At 41.3% G+C, this 16,573-nt stretch overlaps 1 protein-coding gene across 1 annotated transcript in view; it reads right to left on the bottom strand.

Annotated features, from left to right (window-relative positions):
* The window catches only part of efna3a (ephrin-A3a), a 90,462-nt gene that overhangs the window by 9,986 nt on the left and 63,903 nt on the right, over positions 1-16,573 (bottom strand). Inside the window, exons 2-4 of the mRNA XM_087786714.1 lie at positions 10,555-10,856; positions 10,244-10,309; positions 6,645-6,722 (exon numbers count right to left, since the gene is read on the bottom strand). Of these exons, the coding sequence (XP_087642840.1) occupies positions 6,645-6,722; positions 10,244-10,309; positions 10,555-10,856 (446 nt within the window). The remainder of the gene's footprint in view (positions 1-6,644; positions 6,723-10,243; positions 10,310-10,554; positions 10,857-16,573) is intronic.

The following is a 16,573-nucleotide window of genomic DNA, read 5'->3' as shown; positions in this document are numbered from 1 at the left end:
GTAAATCAGTGACTTAAAGCACTGAGTAGAAATGATGATGTGAAGATGGTCTGATGTCTGAGCTTTATATGAATGTGTGGCACGAATTCTTATTACATTTATAAAAAAAAGCTTTTTGTTTAGAGATCACAAATCAACAAATCATGGTGTATTTATATAAGTGTGTTGTTTTTTAAGGAGATCTTTCTGATGTGATGTTGTTCCACAAGAACGTCTGTGACTCTCGTACAGAATGACTTGAAGCATCAGACGCTGTTTGTTCATTATATTATAAAAACAAGCTCATAATTCCTTGACATTTTCTCTGAACTGCGTGAAATAGTGAATTAAAATATTCAGTATAAAACGATCTATATTATCTTAATAAATCCAGATCATCAGTTTGTTGAACAAGAACATATTTATAAGTTTGTGAATAATTTAATATCCACTCCTGTAACTACAAACACGTCTGTGTCTTTATCAGTATTGATGTGAATGTAACGTTGTAACTGATTTGAACATCTCAACGTGACTAGAGAGGATGATGTTCATCTGAGCAGTAAACAAGGAGGTACACCACCTACAAACATGTCGGGACCTTTTTAACACTCTTTTCCTTATTGATACATGTTTTTGTACGTCCGACCCTTTAGTACATGAGGCCACATGTGTTTTAGCTGCTGTGGTAGAACTACAAACACGTCCTGAAGTGAAACTCATATTTCTTTATGACAGATTAGACTCAAACATGTCGAATAAAACCACTTTCTGACGACATCCCTTCATCAACAAGCGTGCAGGAGACGGCCCACAGGCCTCGGTTGGACATGGAGAAGTGGTTTCACTTCACTTCACGAGCAGAGAAGCAGGTGCTGCCGAGACAAACACTCCAGGGAACAGAACCAGCAACACAAATCCAGAGCAGAAGTTCAGGCACCTCTCCAGCATGAGCTCAGTCTGCAGGTGGCGCTGTGATGCTCGGTCCGGGCCAGCTGGACAGAAGTCCGGGGTAAGTGTCTCATGTTCTGTCTGAGGCCGTCGTCACGGACGACTTCATCGCCCGGCTCGAGTGGAAACAGACCTTCGGAGCAAAAGACTCGCGTGTTCTGATGAGTCCCTCAGCGCCGGAGCCCGAGTGAGATCCAGCATCTGACGCGTGTGGTTCTGGTCTCGCCGCCATCCTTAACTTTCTTCACGTTTTGACTTCACAACCGCAGCAGGTGTCGATTAGCGAGCGTCAGTTCTGTCAATCATCTTTGTTTCGCCAGGAATGACATATCGTAGGTGTGTCCGAAGTCTCTTATTTCAGTTGCAAGAACATTCCGTGTGTCGGATTTTTTGCTTTTTTTTGGGGCCAAATTCATAGCGAAAAACAAATATGATGTTGATTGATTTTAACTTCAGGACCAAGTCTTGGCCAGAGATCCTGAGACCAAGACCAAGAACCCCTGGAACCCGGGAAAAAAACTGATCTTGAGAACTAAACTCTCATGACATTCACGCACGATAAGAGTAAAATCTAAGTAACACAACTCAACGGCAGTGATGAGTTCACTGAGAGGGAGTGAGATGTGGTGATGTGAAACTAGCTTGGAGTGAGTTGTAGCGTGTTTCTTGAGTTTTTTTTAAATAAAACTATGAGTTTCTGTTCATGAATAGTTTCTAGTCCTACCACAGCAGATACAAACACCTTCACACTTTGACTGTCAAAATAATCTATATTTGCAACAAATAGTTATTTCTATTGAGCTTCAACTCACTGAGTTGTCTCCTAAAAGTGTTTTGTGATCCAGTTCAGGATCATATTTTGAAAGTAAATCTGCAGGTTGGTTTGGAGTGTGTGTCGGAAGAGTGTGTGTCGGAAGAGTGTGTGTCGGAAGAGTGTGTGGGACGACAGCAAGTCAGAGCCGACGGGTGAAGAGGAAGATCCGTTGTGGGCCGGTCTGGCCCCGGACGCTGACTCAGCGACGTGGGTGTGGGACGGGTCGGTCGGAGGGTCGGGTTCATTCTGACGGCTTCAAACCTCCCGATGTGTTTCGGTGGTTCACGGCGCCGGAGGCCATGTTTGTTTCTCTGCTCCCGAGTGTATTCTTTCGCGTTACATCCGACTGGTCCAGCTTCTCCACCCGTCCTCCTTCACCTCTCTTCCTTCCCTCCATCTTCTCAGCTCTTCTGACACCGAGTCACACTCTCTCCGTCCAGACACAGAACAAAAGTGCTCCATGAGTTCTGACGTTCTGAGACGGAGCAGGAGGAAATAGAAAGTAGGATTTGCGTCACCACTCGGCTACACAACTGACACTCGCGCCTCCGACTGATGGTCTGGATGGAATTCATCGTCGTCTTCAAACTCACTTGTGCTGAGGTAGAACCCACAGGACTCCCTCATCAAACACCCTAAATCTGTCAGAGGAATTCAATTATATTATAAAACACTGGTGCCTTCTTTGACTGGTCAGTTCTATGACTCTTAAACAGGTTCAAATGTATTTCAATTAAAAAAAGAGGTGTTGAGAGTGACAAATGAATCTAAATCTAGATATTTTTTACCATTTTCTCCACATGGAATTATCACCAAATTCTTATTTTTTTAAACTAAAATGTTGATCTTTTCATTATTTTAAATGTCGATCTTATTGCTTTATAATGTTGACAGAATTATCATTTAATGTAAAAAGTTATCATTTATATCCTTCCTTCAACTTAACATACCACCCTGTAACAATCACATGATCTATTACAAAGACACTGTTTATTTAAGTGACATCGCAGACAGCATCCAATGGTACCCAAGCTGCCTCCACATTTGGCCCCCTGAACAATACAAGAGACGCATATTTTCATATATAGTGTGTGACTAAAATAATGTACCACCATTTTTAGAGGGTAGATTGTTAGATTTTCTAAATAGTCGTTTTTTTGGCTCTCTGTTCTAAACCTACCAACGTTTTCTTGCTCTCTATGAAGGTCTGGTTTGAAAGATATACAAATTTTAGGGCCTACAATTCTTAACCCAAAGTTGGATTATTTAGTTATTATCGTTGTTACTACAGTATCGCAATATATCGCAATATATTGTTGTTACTACAGTATCGCAATATATCGTTGTTACTACAGTATCGCAATATATCGCAATATATTGTTGTTACTACAGTATCGTAATATATCGTAATATATTATTGTTACTACAGTGTCGTAATATATCGTAATATATTGTTGTTACTACAGTATCGTAATATATTGTTGTTACTACAGTGTCGTAATATATCGTAATATATTGTTGTTACTACAGTGTCGTAATATATCGTAATATATTGTTGTTACTACAGTGTCGTAATATATCGTAATATATTGTTGTTACTACAGTGTCGTAATATATCGTAATATATCGTTGTTACTACAGTATCGTAATATATTGTTGTTACTACAGTTTCCTAATATGTCGTTGCTACTACAGTATCGCAATATATCTTTGTTACTACAGTATCGTAATATATCGTAATATATTGTTGTTACTACAGTATCGTAATATATCGTAATATATTGTTGTTACTACAGTATCGTAATATATCGTAATATATTGTTGTTACTACAGTGTCGTAATATATCGTAATATATTGTTGTTACTACAGTATCGTAATATATCGTAATACATTGTTGTTACTACAGTATCACAATATATCGCTATATATTGTTGTTACTACAGTATCGCAATATATCGTTGTTACTACAGTATCGCAATATATTGTTGTTACTACAGTATCGTAATATATCGTAATATATTGTTGTTACTACAGTGTCGTAATATATCGTCATATATTGTTGTTACTACAGTGTCGTAATATATCGTTGTTACTACAGTATTGTAATATATTGTTGTTACTACAGTTTCCTAATATGTCGTTGCTACTACAGTATCGCAATATATCTTTGTTACTACAGTATCGTAATATATCGTAATATATTGTTGTTACTACAGTATCGTAATATATCGTAATATATTGTTGTTACTACAGTATCGTAATATATCGTAATATATTGTTGTTACTACAGTGTCGTAATATATCGTAATATATTGTTGTTACTACAGTATCGTAATATATCGTAATATATTGTTGTTACTACAGTATCGTAATATATCGTAATATATTGTTGTTACTACAGTATCGCAATATATCGCAATATATCATATCGTCACACATGTATCGTGATACGTATTGTATCGCCAGATTCTTGCCAATACACTCTAGTAGATACATTTTGTAAAAGTAAAATGAAGTAACAAAACGTTATAATGTCAAATGACATTCCTTGACTCTGTCTGAAGTGAATCTTGTCTGTTACGACGTGTTAAAGATGAATTAATCTGCTCTATAAAAAATGTCACCTGCTCACGATGAACAGATTTAATTAAAGACAATACCTTGCGTGTAAATATCAGTGACGACTGGCACGAGATCATTTTAAATCAAAGTTAAGACGACACTGAATAACTCACTGAAGTGTTTTTCCTTCTCAAGTTCTGAACAAAAGTGTTTCAGTTACAACTGACACATTTCTGAAGATACAAGTCGTCTCTGTGACGATTCATTTTGCTGTGAGAATTATTATATGTTGAGCTTGTACTAGTAATTGCTGTTTTTTCTTATTAACTATGGTTTTCCGGCCGCGAGTGAGAAGAAAGAGGGAACGAGGGATGAGAAGAAAGAGGGAACGAGGGATGAGAAGAAAGAGGGAACGAGGGATGAGAAGGAGCAGACGCTGTGCATCAGGAGGAGCAGACAGAGCTCCAGACGTTTTATCTCCAACAGGGAGAGAAAATGTGGGGAATGTGGAAAACTTACTGACCTCATTGAGAAGAAAGAACCAGAGAATATATCTGAGTGAGAGACTGAGTTACTTAATGATCCTGTTTGTGTCGATAAACTGACATTGTTGGACCAGCTTTATCTGGAATAATATCTGTGAGGAGAAAATATCTCTTAAGAACAAACACGTTTTTTTAAAGATACAAACAGAGGGAAGAAGAGAGAATTCGTACTTTTACTCTGGACCACCTCCAGCACCTCCTCTGACTCCAGGACCACCTCCAGCACCTCCTCTGACTCCAGGACCACCTCCTCTGACTCCAGGACCACCTCCATCACCTCCTCTGACACCAGGACCACCTCCAGCACCTCCTCTGACACCAGGACCACCTCCAGCACCTCCTCTCGTACCAGGACTACCAGCAGCACCTCTTCTAATACCAGGACCACCTCCAGCACCTCCTCTGACACCAACACCAACTCCAGCACCTCCTCTAGTACCAGGACCACCTCCAGCACCTCCTCTGACACCAGGACCACCTCCAGCACCTCCTCTGACACCAGGACAACCTCCAGCACCTCCTCTAATACCAGGACCACCTTCAGCACCTCCTCTGACACCAGGACCACCTCTAGCACCTCCTCTAATACCAGAACCAACTCCAGCACCTCCTCTAACACCAACACTAACTCCAGCACCTCCTCTAGTACCAGGACCACCTCCAGCACCTCCTCTGACACCAGGACCATCTCCAGCACCTCCCCTGACACCAGGACCACCTCCAGCACCTCCTCTAATACCAGGACCACCTCCAGCACCACCTCTAATACCAGAACCAACTCCAGCACCTCCTCTGACACCAGGACCACCTCCAGCACCTCCTCTGACACCAGGACCAACTCCAGCACCTCCTCTCGTACCAGGACTACCAGCAGCACCTCCTCTAATACCAGGACCACCTCCAGCACCTCCTCTAACACCAACACCAACTCCAGCACCTCCTCTAGTACCAGGACCACCTCCAGCACCTCCTCTGACACCAGGACCACCTCCAGAACCTTTTCTGACACTAGGACCACCTCCAGCACATCCTCTGACACCAGGATCACCTCCAGCACCTCCTCTGACACCAGGATCACCTCCAGCACCTCCTCTAATACCGGGACCACCTCTAGCACCTCCTCTGACACCAGGACCACCTCCAGCACCTCCTCTAATACCAGGAGTACCTCCAGCACCTCCTCTAAGACCAGGACCACCTCTAGCACCTCCTCTGACACCAGGACCACCTCCAGCACCTCCTCTAATACCAGGACCACCTCTAGCACCTCCTCTGACACCAGGACCACCTCCAGCACCTCCTCTAATACCAGGAGTACCTCCAGCACCTCCTCTAATACCAGGACCACCTCTAGCCCCTCCTCTGACACCAGGACCACCTCCAGCACCTCCTCTAATACCAGGACCACCTCTAGCACCTCCTCTGACACCAGGACCACAAGGACCACCAGGACCATGAATTACATTTTTTTTAAACTCTAATCAATTTATGGGGTGAAATGAATTTGACGTAAATCATATTAATCAAAAGGAAAAATGACACTAAACTTTGACCTGGTACTGACCACTGCGGAGCAGAAACACACCAGTGAGCTAATGAGTACAGTCAAAATCTGCTGACACGCAACAGTCCGTGTGAACGGCGACAGCGACGTCCAGAGTAAATAAAAACAACACATCTCTGGTGTGTGTGTTTCCTGCGTCGGCCGCAGAATGAACTGCCGTCGGTCACATTCCTGAGCGACGCTGCACTCATCGCGCCGCAGAGAAGATGGTTTCCAGCAGCCACTCACCGAGGTTGTGTATTTTGATGCTCGGCCTGACCGTGTCTTCGGGTGGAGTCTGACTGGAGTCTTCGTAGGACTGGGAGACTGGAGGGTCCACGGGGTCCAGCACCACAGCGAGGACGACACAGAGGAGAAGAAGAAGAAACTTTGTTGAAGTGATTTCTTCACGTGAAGTCACATGATCTGCAGGTTCTGTCATCACACGGCAAAACAATCTCACTCGTAAGTCATAGCTTTTGTGGAATTAAAAAATATATTTATGTCTCTACCTCCTCAGAAGATTCTAACTTGATTCAACAACAGCAGAAGAAGATAATTTTGACTTTTAAATATAATTATGCAGTGAATCTGACATTTTAACAGTTGAAGTTTATAAATAATTATCATTTATGAATCACAGTCATGCTCACAGAGGCAGATTTTTATTTCTGGTTGAGTCGTAGTTAAAGGTCAACTAATGTGTGGATTTAAGTGTGTCTTAAATACATGTTAGACTCTTTTGCATCATCAGTATGTGTCTGTTTGTACAAAACTCTCTTTTCATTTAAATATTTACATTAGAAAATGATCTTAAGCCCCGCCCACTGAAAATACTTTTGGAGATTAAATCTTTAAGGTTTGTCACTGCACCTCATCAATCCTAGAAGTCTCCTCCTCCAATGGACATATAAACAAAGCAGGGTGTGGAGGAGGAGTGAGGCCATTATTACATCATAATGGACTCCGCTCTCGTAACCTCTCGTTCGCCGAGATGGGGGACAACTTTATAAAGTAATAAGTTCAAAACACCTACATTTGTTGAGAGTTAGTTTGTATTTGACATTAGTTTCCCTTTAAACACTAAAAATAAACTATTGCTCAGCGAATGTTCATTTGATTGACAGTTACAAATGTTGTTTTTTATTTTGGTATGTGCAGAAAGTACTACAGCTCTTCTACTAGTCTAGAGTTATTTCTCTGTTCAACCTAAATATCTGGACTTTGAAGTTACAGGTCATGTTTATTGTTGGAAAAAGGTTCATAAGTACGTAAGATTCACAAGTTTCACTATGAAGTGACAAAAAGTTATTTATATATATATATATATATATAGACAATCATAAGTATAAAAACTGTCTGACAATGTATCGCATTGACATGTTATTGGACCGAGCATGGCTCCGTGGACGCACCTCTCATTCTCACAGTGGTACATTATATTTATGTATTAGATTGTTTTATCCTTAACTATCTCTTCTAACGTTGACATTCCCGACATGTGCGACAGATTCAACCAGTGTTTCATCAGGTCAGTCACAGAACCTTCCTCAGAACCTCAATGGAATTCTCAACAGGAACTTCATGAAAGTCTCATTTTCACAGCTGAGTATTTGGTTCTACTGGTTTAAAAAGTCATGTAGATTTCTATTGAATCAACACAGACAAACCTTATTATTAGGTTTACTGTCGTCCTGTGTTTAAACCAATAATCTTCTTTATTCTAGTGATTGACCAAGAGGTTTGTACGTAAACATTTTTCCATTTATAAGGTTCATTTTGTAGTTGATACTTCCTCTGACTTCTACTACTTACTTATCTACTATTCCATTTTATTTTTATTTACATTGATGAACCCCAAAATATAAACACATTCCATATTACGAAACAAATAAACCAAAGTAATTTCAGAATTTTGTATGAAAAAAACAAACATTTGATGCTTGGTTCTGTTTTTCTATTAATTATTTTGTGCTGGTGTGGTTAACCTCCTCGGCTGACTCGTACTGAAACCCGAATGAAAAACCGAATTCATTCAACATGAAACTTTAAAGTAAATCTGGCGTGTAAAACGTGTGTCTCTTCCAAAGTTGTGCGTGCGAAGAGAAAAGGTCGGGGGTCGAGCCGAGATCTACAGTCCGCGTTGGTAGCAAGCTGTCACGGTGACCCGCCGAGCAAAGGTCAGGGGTCGTCAACGGACAGTGGGAGACTGAGAGGGAAGCGCATGAATAGATGAGCCGTGACGCTGGGATGTGGGGCGCGGAGGTGATGTGTTCTCTGGCCGCGGGTGTGCGATGTATTAGTGCTGACAAGGTTACGGGCTCGCAGCGGCGGCGGATCTAAGGCCTGCGGGGGAGACGACACACCGGGGGGATCGACGTGGACGGAGACGAGAAGATAAATGAGTCTTCAGGCCGAAAAAAAAAAAGCTGGATGTCGCTATCACAACAATTAACAATTACTCCGTCAATCTGACGCTGTGAACGGGAACTTCCCCTCGGAGGGAAACATGTCGTGAACTTTGTTATGTAAGTATTTAACGCAGCGGGTGCTGAGAACACCGTATAATATTTACCGTTGGATTGATTCTATTCTGCATGTTTGCATCAGTGGATTGTGCTGCAGATGTAGCTGGATGTTCTTCCTACACACTCAGGTTTCCTCCCAGAGTCCAACAATATACACATTAAACAGTATTTGTCACTTTTTATGTATTATTTTTTTTATAATATTGAAGACAACATGATTGTTTTTGTGCAAACCCTGAGAGCTCTTGAAGGCCTCGTGAGGCTTCATGAAGCCTTGTTTTCAGAGTTCCGTAGGTGGCGCTCTTGTTTTAAAAACTCCGTAGTTTTGTTATGGAAGTTCAAAAATAATATATATATTATATACAGTATTACTGTGCTCAAGTTACCTTATAGTGGAAAATGAGGCTTCATGAAGCTTCACCAACGACACCCGACTGTATTAAATCCGACGCCAGCCTCCATCTCATTGCAGGACCTTGTGTTTGTGTGTGTGTCTGCATGGAGGTGTGTTGTAGCGACACCTTCAGGAGCCTCAAGGTATCGACTCCATGTGTTGAGGATTTTGACCAGATATGTTAAAAAGCTCAAACCAATCCTTCAACAGCTTTTCATTGTTCGTTTGCATTAATCTGGTAAATGTAAGGCTTATAATAGATGATTATTTGTATTGTTATTAGTTAAAATTAATTAATAAAGAAAGTACTCATTCATATTTATACTTGATATACTCTTTTATCCATTTTAATTCTTTATCCATTTTCAACAGTTATTCATGTTTTCTTTATACTTAATAGTTGCAATGATATATATTTAGATCATATTAACCTATATATTTTCTAGTATATATTTTTTAAATTGTTATTAGTATTATTAACTGTGTTTGTCTCTATGTTGTCTTGGCCATTAGGAGTTTTTAAATCTGTAGGTATTTTTAACCATGTATTGCTTTTAATTGTTCAAGCCTGGTCTAGAAAGGTGCTTTACAAATAAATTTTACTTATTTATTTAATTATTATTAAGTGCATTATCGCATTTATTATTAAGAGCTTTTCCCCTTATTTATACGTATTGTTATTTAATACAAGTATCCACAAATGCATACAAAATAAAGTTATTGTTGAATTTGCCCAAGACGTTAAAGAGGTAAAAAAAAAAAGTCAAGATTCAAGGATGCATGTTCAATGGAATAAATAAGGTAACAAAAACAGGTGAAATAGAGAGAACATTTTAAATAAAATCTCAATAAAAGTGCTATAATACGGCCGATGTGCAAATGTTTCCCTGTTGTTCTTGAATGATTATTTGTGAGTGGAGACTCACCGGTGGAGCAGCAGACGTACACCTTCATCCTCAGGCAGCTGCGGCCGTGGTGGTGCGTCGGTGTAGCTGTGAACACACACACACACACACACACACACACACACCCACACACACACACACACACACACACACACACACACACACCCACACACCCACACACACACACACACACACACACACACACCCCCACATACACATGTTGAACGTTTGCCCTCTACAGGTCAGCAGCTGAACTGACACCCACACAGCAGCAGAACTAGAGCCCACATTTGACCAGACATGACCTTCCCGTGTCTGTCAAAAGTACTCACAGATGTAGTAGTACTCTTGGCCCACGTTGAACTCGTAGCCCAGCGAGAAGGCGCTGTAGCGCTGGAACTTCTCCGAGAACTTGATGGGCGCATGGGGGGCGTGAGGCCGGTTGCACTCCCAGCGCTTGAAGCCCGACTGGTGGTCACAGGTGCGGTAGCCTTCGTAGCTGACCATGTAGAGGATGTACTGCTCGGCGATGGTGCTCCCCAGCGCCCCCCGCAGGCTGGTGTTGTAGTGCGGGCAGTAGATGTCCAGGTAGTCGTTGACGTTGACCCGCACGGTGTAGCCTTCCCTCCTGAGCCTGCAGGAGAAGAGACATGGGTTATGAAAAACATCAACAACAGGTCAAGTAGAAAAAAAACAGTGCCATCTAGTGGTCTCTGTAGATGATGCTTCATGAAGCTTCATAAGAAAATGTATAGAAAATCCAATATATTGTTGATATTCTTGCTAAATTAAACAATAACTTTTTTTGGTCAGTTAACTTTTAACGACTAAGAATGTAACCTTAAATATATGAATGATATTTCTTCATGTCAACATGCTGTATAATAACCAACAAATACCAGAAAAGTATTTCACAATATTGTCAAATATGATTATTGTGTGTGAATACATCGTTAGAAAAGACCGTCACACAGTGTTGATGTCTTGAGTTGAATCTAAATAACCGTTGTCACCTCCTGCTGCTCATAATGGAAACTATAAGGTCATCGCAGATGAAACGTAAAACAAATGATTCCAGACTTAAATCGTTGCAGTAGCTACTTTGCATCGGTAGGTGGCGGTGTTGCGCCGCTCTTGACGCCGTCTCTGCTTCACGTTGATTAAAAAAGAGGAAAACACTCGTACGTGTGCAGACAAAACCCAGAGGAAACATTAAGACTTTTATTTCTGCCGCGATGAAGCTCTATTAAAACATAAACTGCTGTGTTTAATGAAGACGCTTTTTTCCACGAACGACGACCGCATCTGTTGCCATGACGACCGGCGGCACCACGTGCTCCTCCTCACGGCAGCAGGTCCATTAGCGCACTTTGGGATTCTTTTTTCCAAACAAAAATACATGTGGAGCAGATGTTGATCCGTGGATCACTCTCGCATCATGACCACCTGTGAGGGAAGATGCTGGTGTTGAGGTACGAGGTCAGAGCCACACAGAACCAGCTGAAAAAATGCTAAACAAATATTAATAAATCAATATATTGAGAAATAATTCCTATTTACAATGTCTGTTTATGGATGATGACTTGAACTGAGGGAATTGTTTGCGTGACTTGATTTTATTAGTTTAATCCAGTGATCTTTTAAAATGCCACGGCAGCTGTTTTGATTGACAGCTGGCTGATCCAATGGAACCTTTCTGTGAAGTCCCTCAATGGGTGGAGCTTATGACCAAGAAAAGTTGTTCTGTCGGTGGTTCATCCAATCACCAGTAAATTCCAACTGAGGTTATACGTTTCATGCACATGTTATCAGCAAGTCGGGTCACTTTGTGTTTGCTTTATTTCAACAACACCATAAGGTCCGGGTAGTAGGAGCAGTAGAACTTGGGGCTCAGTCAAGCTTCTGCAGTATCTCCTGGCGATGACAAACCAGTACCGTATTTTCCGGACTATAAGTCGCTCCGGAGTATAAGTCGCACCAGCCATAAAATGCATAATAAAGAAGGAAAAAACATATAGAAGTCGCACTGGAGTATAAGTCGCATTTTTGGGGGATATTTATTTGATAAAATCCAACACCAAGAACAGACATGTCATCTTGAAAGGCAATTTAAAATAAAAATAGAATAGAGGCAACAACAGGCTGAATAATTGTATGGTATGTTACGTTACATGACACAACTGAGAACCTGGTATGTTAACATAACATATTAAGAGTTATTCAGATAACTATAGCATAAATAACATGCTAAGAAGTTTACCAAACCATCCGTGTAACTCCAAATAACTCAAATCCAATGACATCTTCATCCTCGGTGTCACTTTTAAACAACTAACTAACTCCGGAGGAAGAAGATGCGGCGCTTCATCTTCTACGTCGAAATTATCAACACAGGCCTAGAGCGCCCTCTAGCGGTTTAGTGTGGAAATAACATGTGAAATGATATACCGGTAATAATGTGTTAATAATTTCACACCTAAGTCGCTCCAGAGTATAAGTCGCACCCCCGGACAAACTATGAAAAAAACTGCAACTTATAGTCCGGAAAATACGGTAATTTTTAAAAAGATTAAGTTCCCGAACTAGCTCCTATAGAATGAAAAACTTAAAAACTAAAAGCTATATTTCTAACGATTACGCTTTTAAAGTAATTCTGATATTGGTTGTGGTTTTTTCTAGATCTGTACATTCACAGATATAAACACAGACAGCGCCACTCACTGACCAGATGACGTCAGTACAACATCACTCATGTTTACCAGGAAAAAAAAGCAACTTTGTGTGAACGTGTAAAGATTTCTTTAATTGCTAAAAAGATTCTTGAAGTGACGGGACGTCACTAAGTGTTTGAGCTGCAAAAATGTTTGTTTAAGATCTTCTTTTTCTTTTCTTCCTAATCGTCTGGTATGATCACACACATGCTGATCCAGATACGCATCTTCTTTCTGTTTTTGTCAGCGAACTTATCTTATCTCAGCCTGCTGCTCTGATGTGAGATGACAGACTTTTGTGAGCCGGCGACGCTCCGAGGGTTCGGGACGAGAGCGAGGGTTTGTTGGGGGGGGGGGAACTGAGGTAGATAAAAAAGTACAATAGAGAGACAGAAGTCTGATGAAAGTGAATTAAAAGAGCTGTGTTCAACATTTGAGCAGGAAAATCCTGGATGTCAGAGACAGATGTGACGATACACCCTGATCATTTACTGGAGATCTCAGATTTGTACTCATATTAAATCCTTCTGCCACGTTTCTTTGTAGATCAACACAGTGAAACACTTTCTAAACTCACATAAAACCATAGAGGACGGAAATTACTTTTTTCCTTGACAACATAGCCACAATAAATATATTTATTTTGAAATGGATATAAAACCTTTATTTTCATAATGCAATAAAAACATTGATCGTAAACCTAATATGCCGATTTAAGTGTCTATTAAATTGTTCTAGGACCTCTATTATACTCATCAGTACGTTTCTTTTTGCACAAAACTCTCATTTAATAGAGATATTTACATTAGAAAATAGGCTTAAGCCCCGCCCACTTAAATTGCGCCGTTTTGTCTGAGAAGAAATCTCTCCGAGCAACCACGCCCACTCTGCTCTGATTGATCACAAATCACGAGTTGCATTCAAGGACTCACGTTTATTTCAAACTCACCCCTAAAACTCCCATTTGTACATTAAAAAACGAATAATAAAAATAAGGTTTGCTGCTTAACGTTCACATTACAAAAACACCTAAAGCCAGAAGTTACTCTCACCATGTTTTCATAAATATTTATTTTGTTTCACGATTAACATGTAGGTACTTAACTGATTTAGGGATTCTAGGGGAGGACTTTTCACCAGAGTGACATCAGACTGTTTAGTTTAATTTAATTTAATTTCATCTTAGTCTTGTTGGCGAGATTTTCAGACGGCAGAGAACTTTATGAAGTAATAACTTCAAAACGGATCAACGTCATGATGAATGAACTACTGCATTTTGAAGAGGACGACTTCAACATTTACATCATGTGAATAAATCAGGAGAGTTGGGTTTTCACATTAGGTGCCCTTTAATATTTAATCCTTTAGTCGCAGAATAATACAGTGATCAGTACCGTTGTATCAGTCAGTTTACGTTAGCTTACTTACGGTAAACTGGAACAGTTAAGGGAGCAATTGTGTTGGTTTGTTTTGGTCTACAAGTGACCTTCTCCATTTGTCTAGCTGCAAAGAGATACTGGGGTTCATAGTAACAACCATTTGTTGTAAACAAAGGACAACCTTCATTGCTGGACCATTCTAGGTTTCACTCCCCCGGACTTATTACCCCAACTTAGTCCTGCAATGGGGCTAGCACAATTTTTCCTACGACACAGAATCTCCTAAGGGCTTAAAGAAGACCAAAAACATTGTAGGACTTGAGAATAAAAGACTGTAACTTGCTCAATATTGGACCTACAGAGATCTTATTTAGTTTAACAACCGACCTTGGAATGAGGCGAAGAAAAGGAATTATTACTGTAAGAACTCACCATAATATAGGGAGTAGTTAGCGCACAACGGTTATCGGCCCAGACAAAGAGCAGTTCATTAAGGCCATTTTGAGTCCAGGTTGATCTCTGAAGCAGTCCTGTAGCACCTGTGAAGGGGTCACCAAGATGACTCAAGTGTCCTTTGTAGGTAAAGATAACGCCCTCTAGCAGAATGTCAACACTTCACCTCATCCACCAGCCGTGTAGATTCAGATTTGGAAAGCGGTTCACACCAACGAAAGCCACCACAATAGTCTGGAACACTATCTATATAAATTGTTGGCCTAGCAACATATGCTAAAAAAAAAGAAGCTTAAAATACAGAGCTTTTTAAGTAACAGCTGCTCATGCCGAGGCTTCAATATGGACATTACAGACGAACACCACAGAGGTATTTGGATGGTTTTAAGAACGTCTTTTTGGACAAATATCAAGACAAAGACAACAAATGAAGAAAAACTAGCCTTCAGTTCTTTGTTTCGTGAGACAAGAATAAATGACTTTTGCATCTTCAACATCCGTGTATCACAGACTTATTTTGGTTCAATGCCGTTGCCTGTATCTCTGCACCCGACTGTACCGATACCAACAAGTTGGATCCTTAAAAGTAATTGATATTTTCAGGTTGTTAATCGACTGTTGATCGCAGGTGGAGACGTCAAAACTGTCGTCTTTGTGGTCGAAAGCTGCGGACTGTATATTATTTGGTGAGGGAATGAGGTGACCTCATGGATTTGGGGGGAGGAACCCAGAGGACCCAGAGAAAACCCACTCAAACAACCATTCGCTGTCAACGTTTTTCTCTTTACTCGGTAACTAATGTGGACAAATGAAAAGACTTCTTCAGGTTCATGACAGCGCATAGGGAACAGACCGACCCTTAACTAGGATTTAACGAGACCGGGACTCGACCGGCTCCCAAGTAACAACGTTATCTCGACGCCTATCAACGTGGTGACGGAGGCGTTCCTCCACCAGCTTGGTGGCGCTCTTCGAACGACGGAGAGAGAGAGAGAGAGAGAGAGAAAGAGGAGGTGTGATAATGGTATGATAATTATGTTACTGGGATATAAGCGAAGGTTCGGGGTGAAGGAGGACGGAGACGGTCTGTGGCCGCGAGGCCCCTCTAGGTGTGCGATCTTATATAAGAGCCCACTAAGTGACACAAGACAGAAAGGTTGCAGGGGCGACGGAAGGAATGGGAAATGGGAAAGAGTTCTCCCGGTAACAGAGGGGAGGGGGTGAGATGAGATTTAATAACTTAGTGGAGGAGAGAAGGAGGGCGAAGGGAAAGTGTTGAATGATGACAACGGGAACTAGTGCACAAATGGAGGCCCCGGACCCCCCCTTCGGGACCAACATATATGTGGTAAAAGTGCATAAAGAAAGACTGATGGTTCTCATTGTCTTGTTGTCTCTCCACTCTTCCGGCACATTCCCTCACTCGCCGCCGCTCCCTCTCTTCTGGTCTATTGTCTCTGCGGCGGTGCTGCTGTCTCGTCATCGTTTTCCCGAGCGCAGCTAGTTAGCGGAGGACGCCCAGCGACGCCGGGGGAGGCCGGCGTTGAGGGAGCGAGGGAAGAAAAAAAAAGGAGGAGTTAAGTGAGAGACGAAGATAGTAGCGACGCATCGAGCTCGTCTCTGCTCAAAAAAAAGAGTCTTCGGAGAATATCTCCAGTATCAATAAATAACAATAGCACTGAAGTTAAAAGACGCAGTGAGACAAGAACAGACTCACTGCTGCAGCAGCTGCAACACACACACACACACACACACACACACACACACACACACACACACACACACACACACACACACACACACTCTGA

This window comes from Callionymus lyra, chromosome 3, assembly GCF_982586985.1.
Source record: "Callionymus lyra chromosome 3, fCalLyr1.hap1.1, whole genome shotgun sequence".
NCBI lineage: Eukaryota > Metazoa > Chordata > Actinopteri > Syngnathiformes > Callionymidae > Callionymus > Callionymus lyra.
This window is presented reverse-complemented; position numbering and strand designations above follow the sequence as displayed.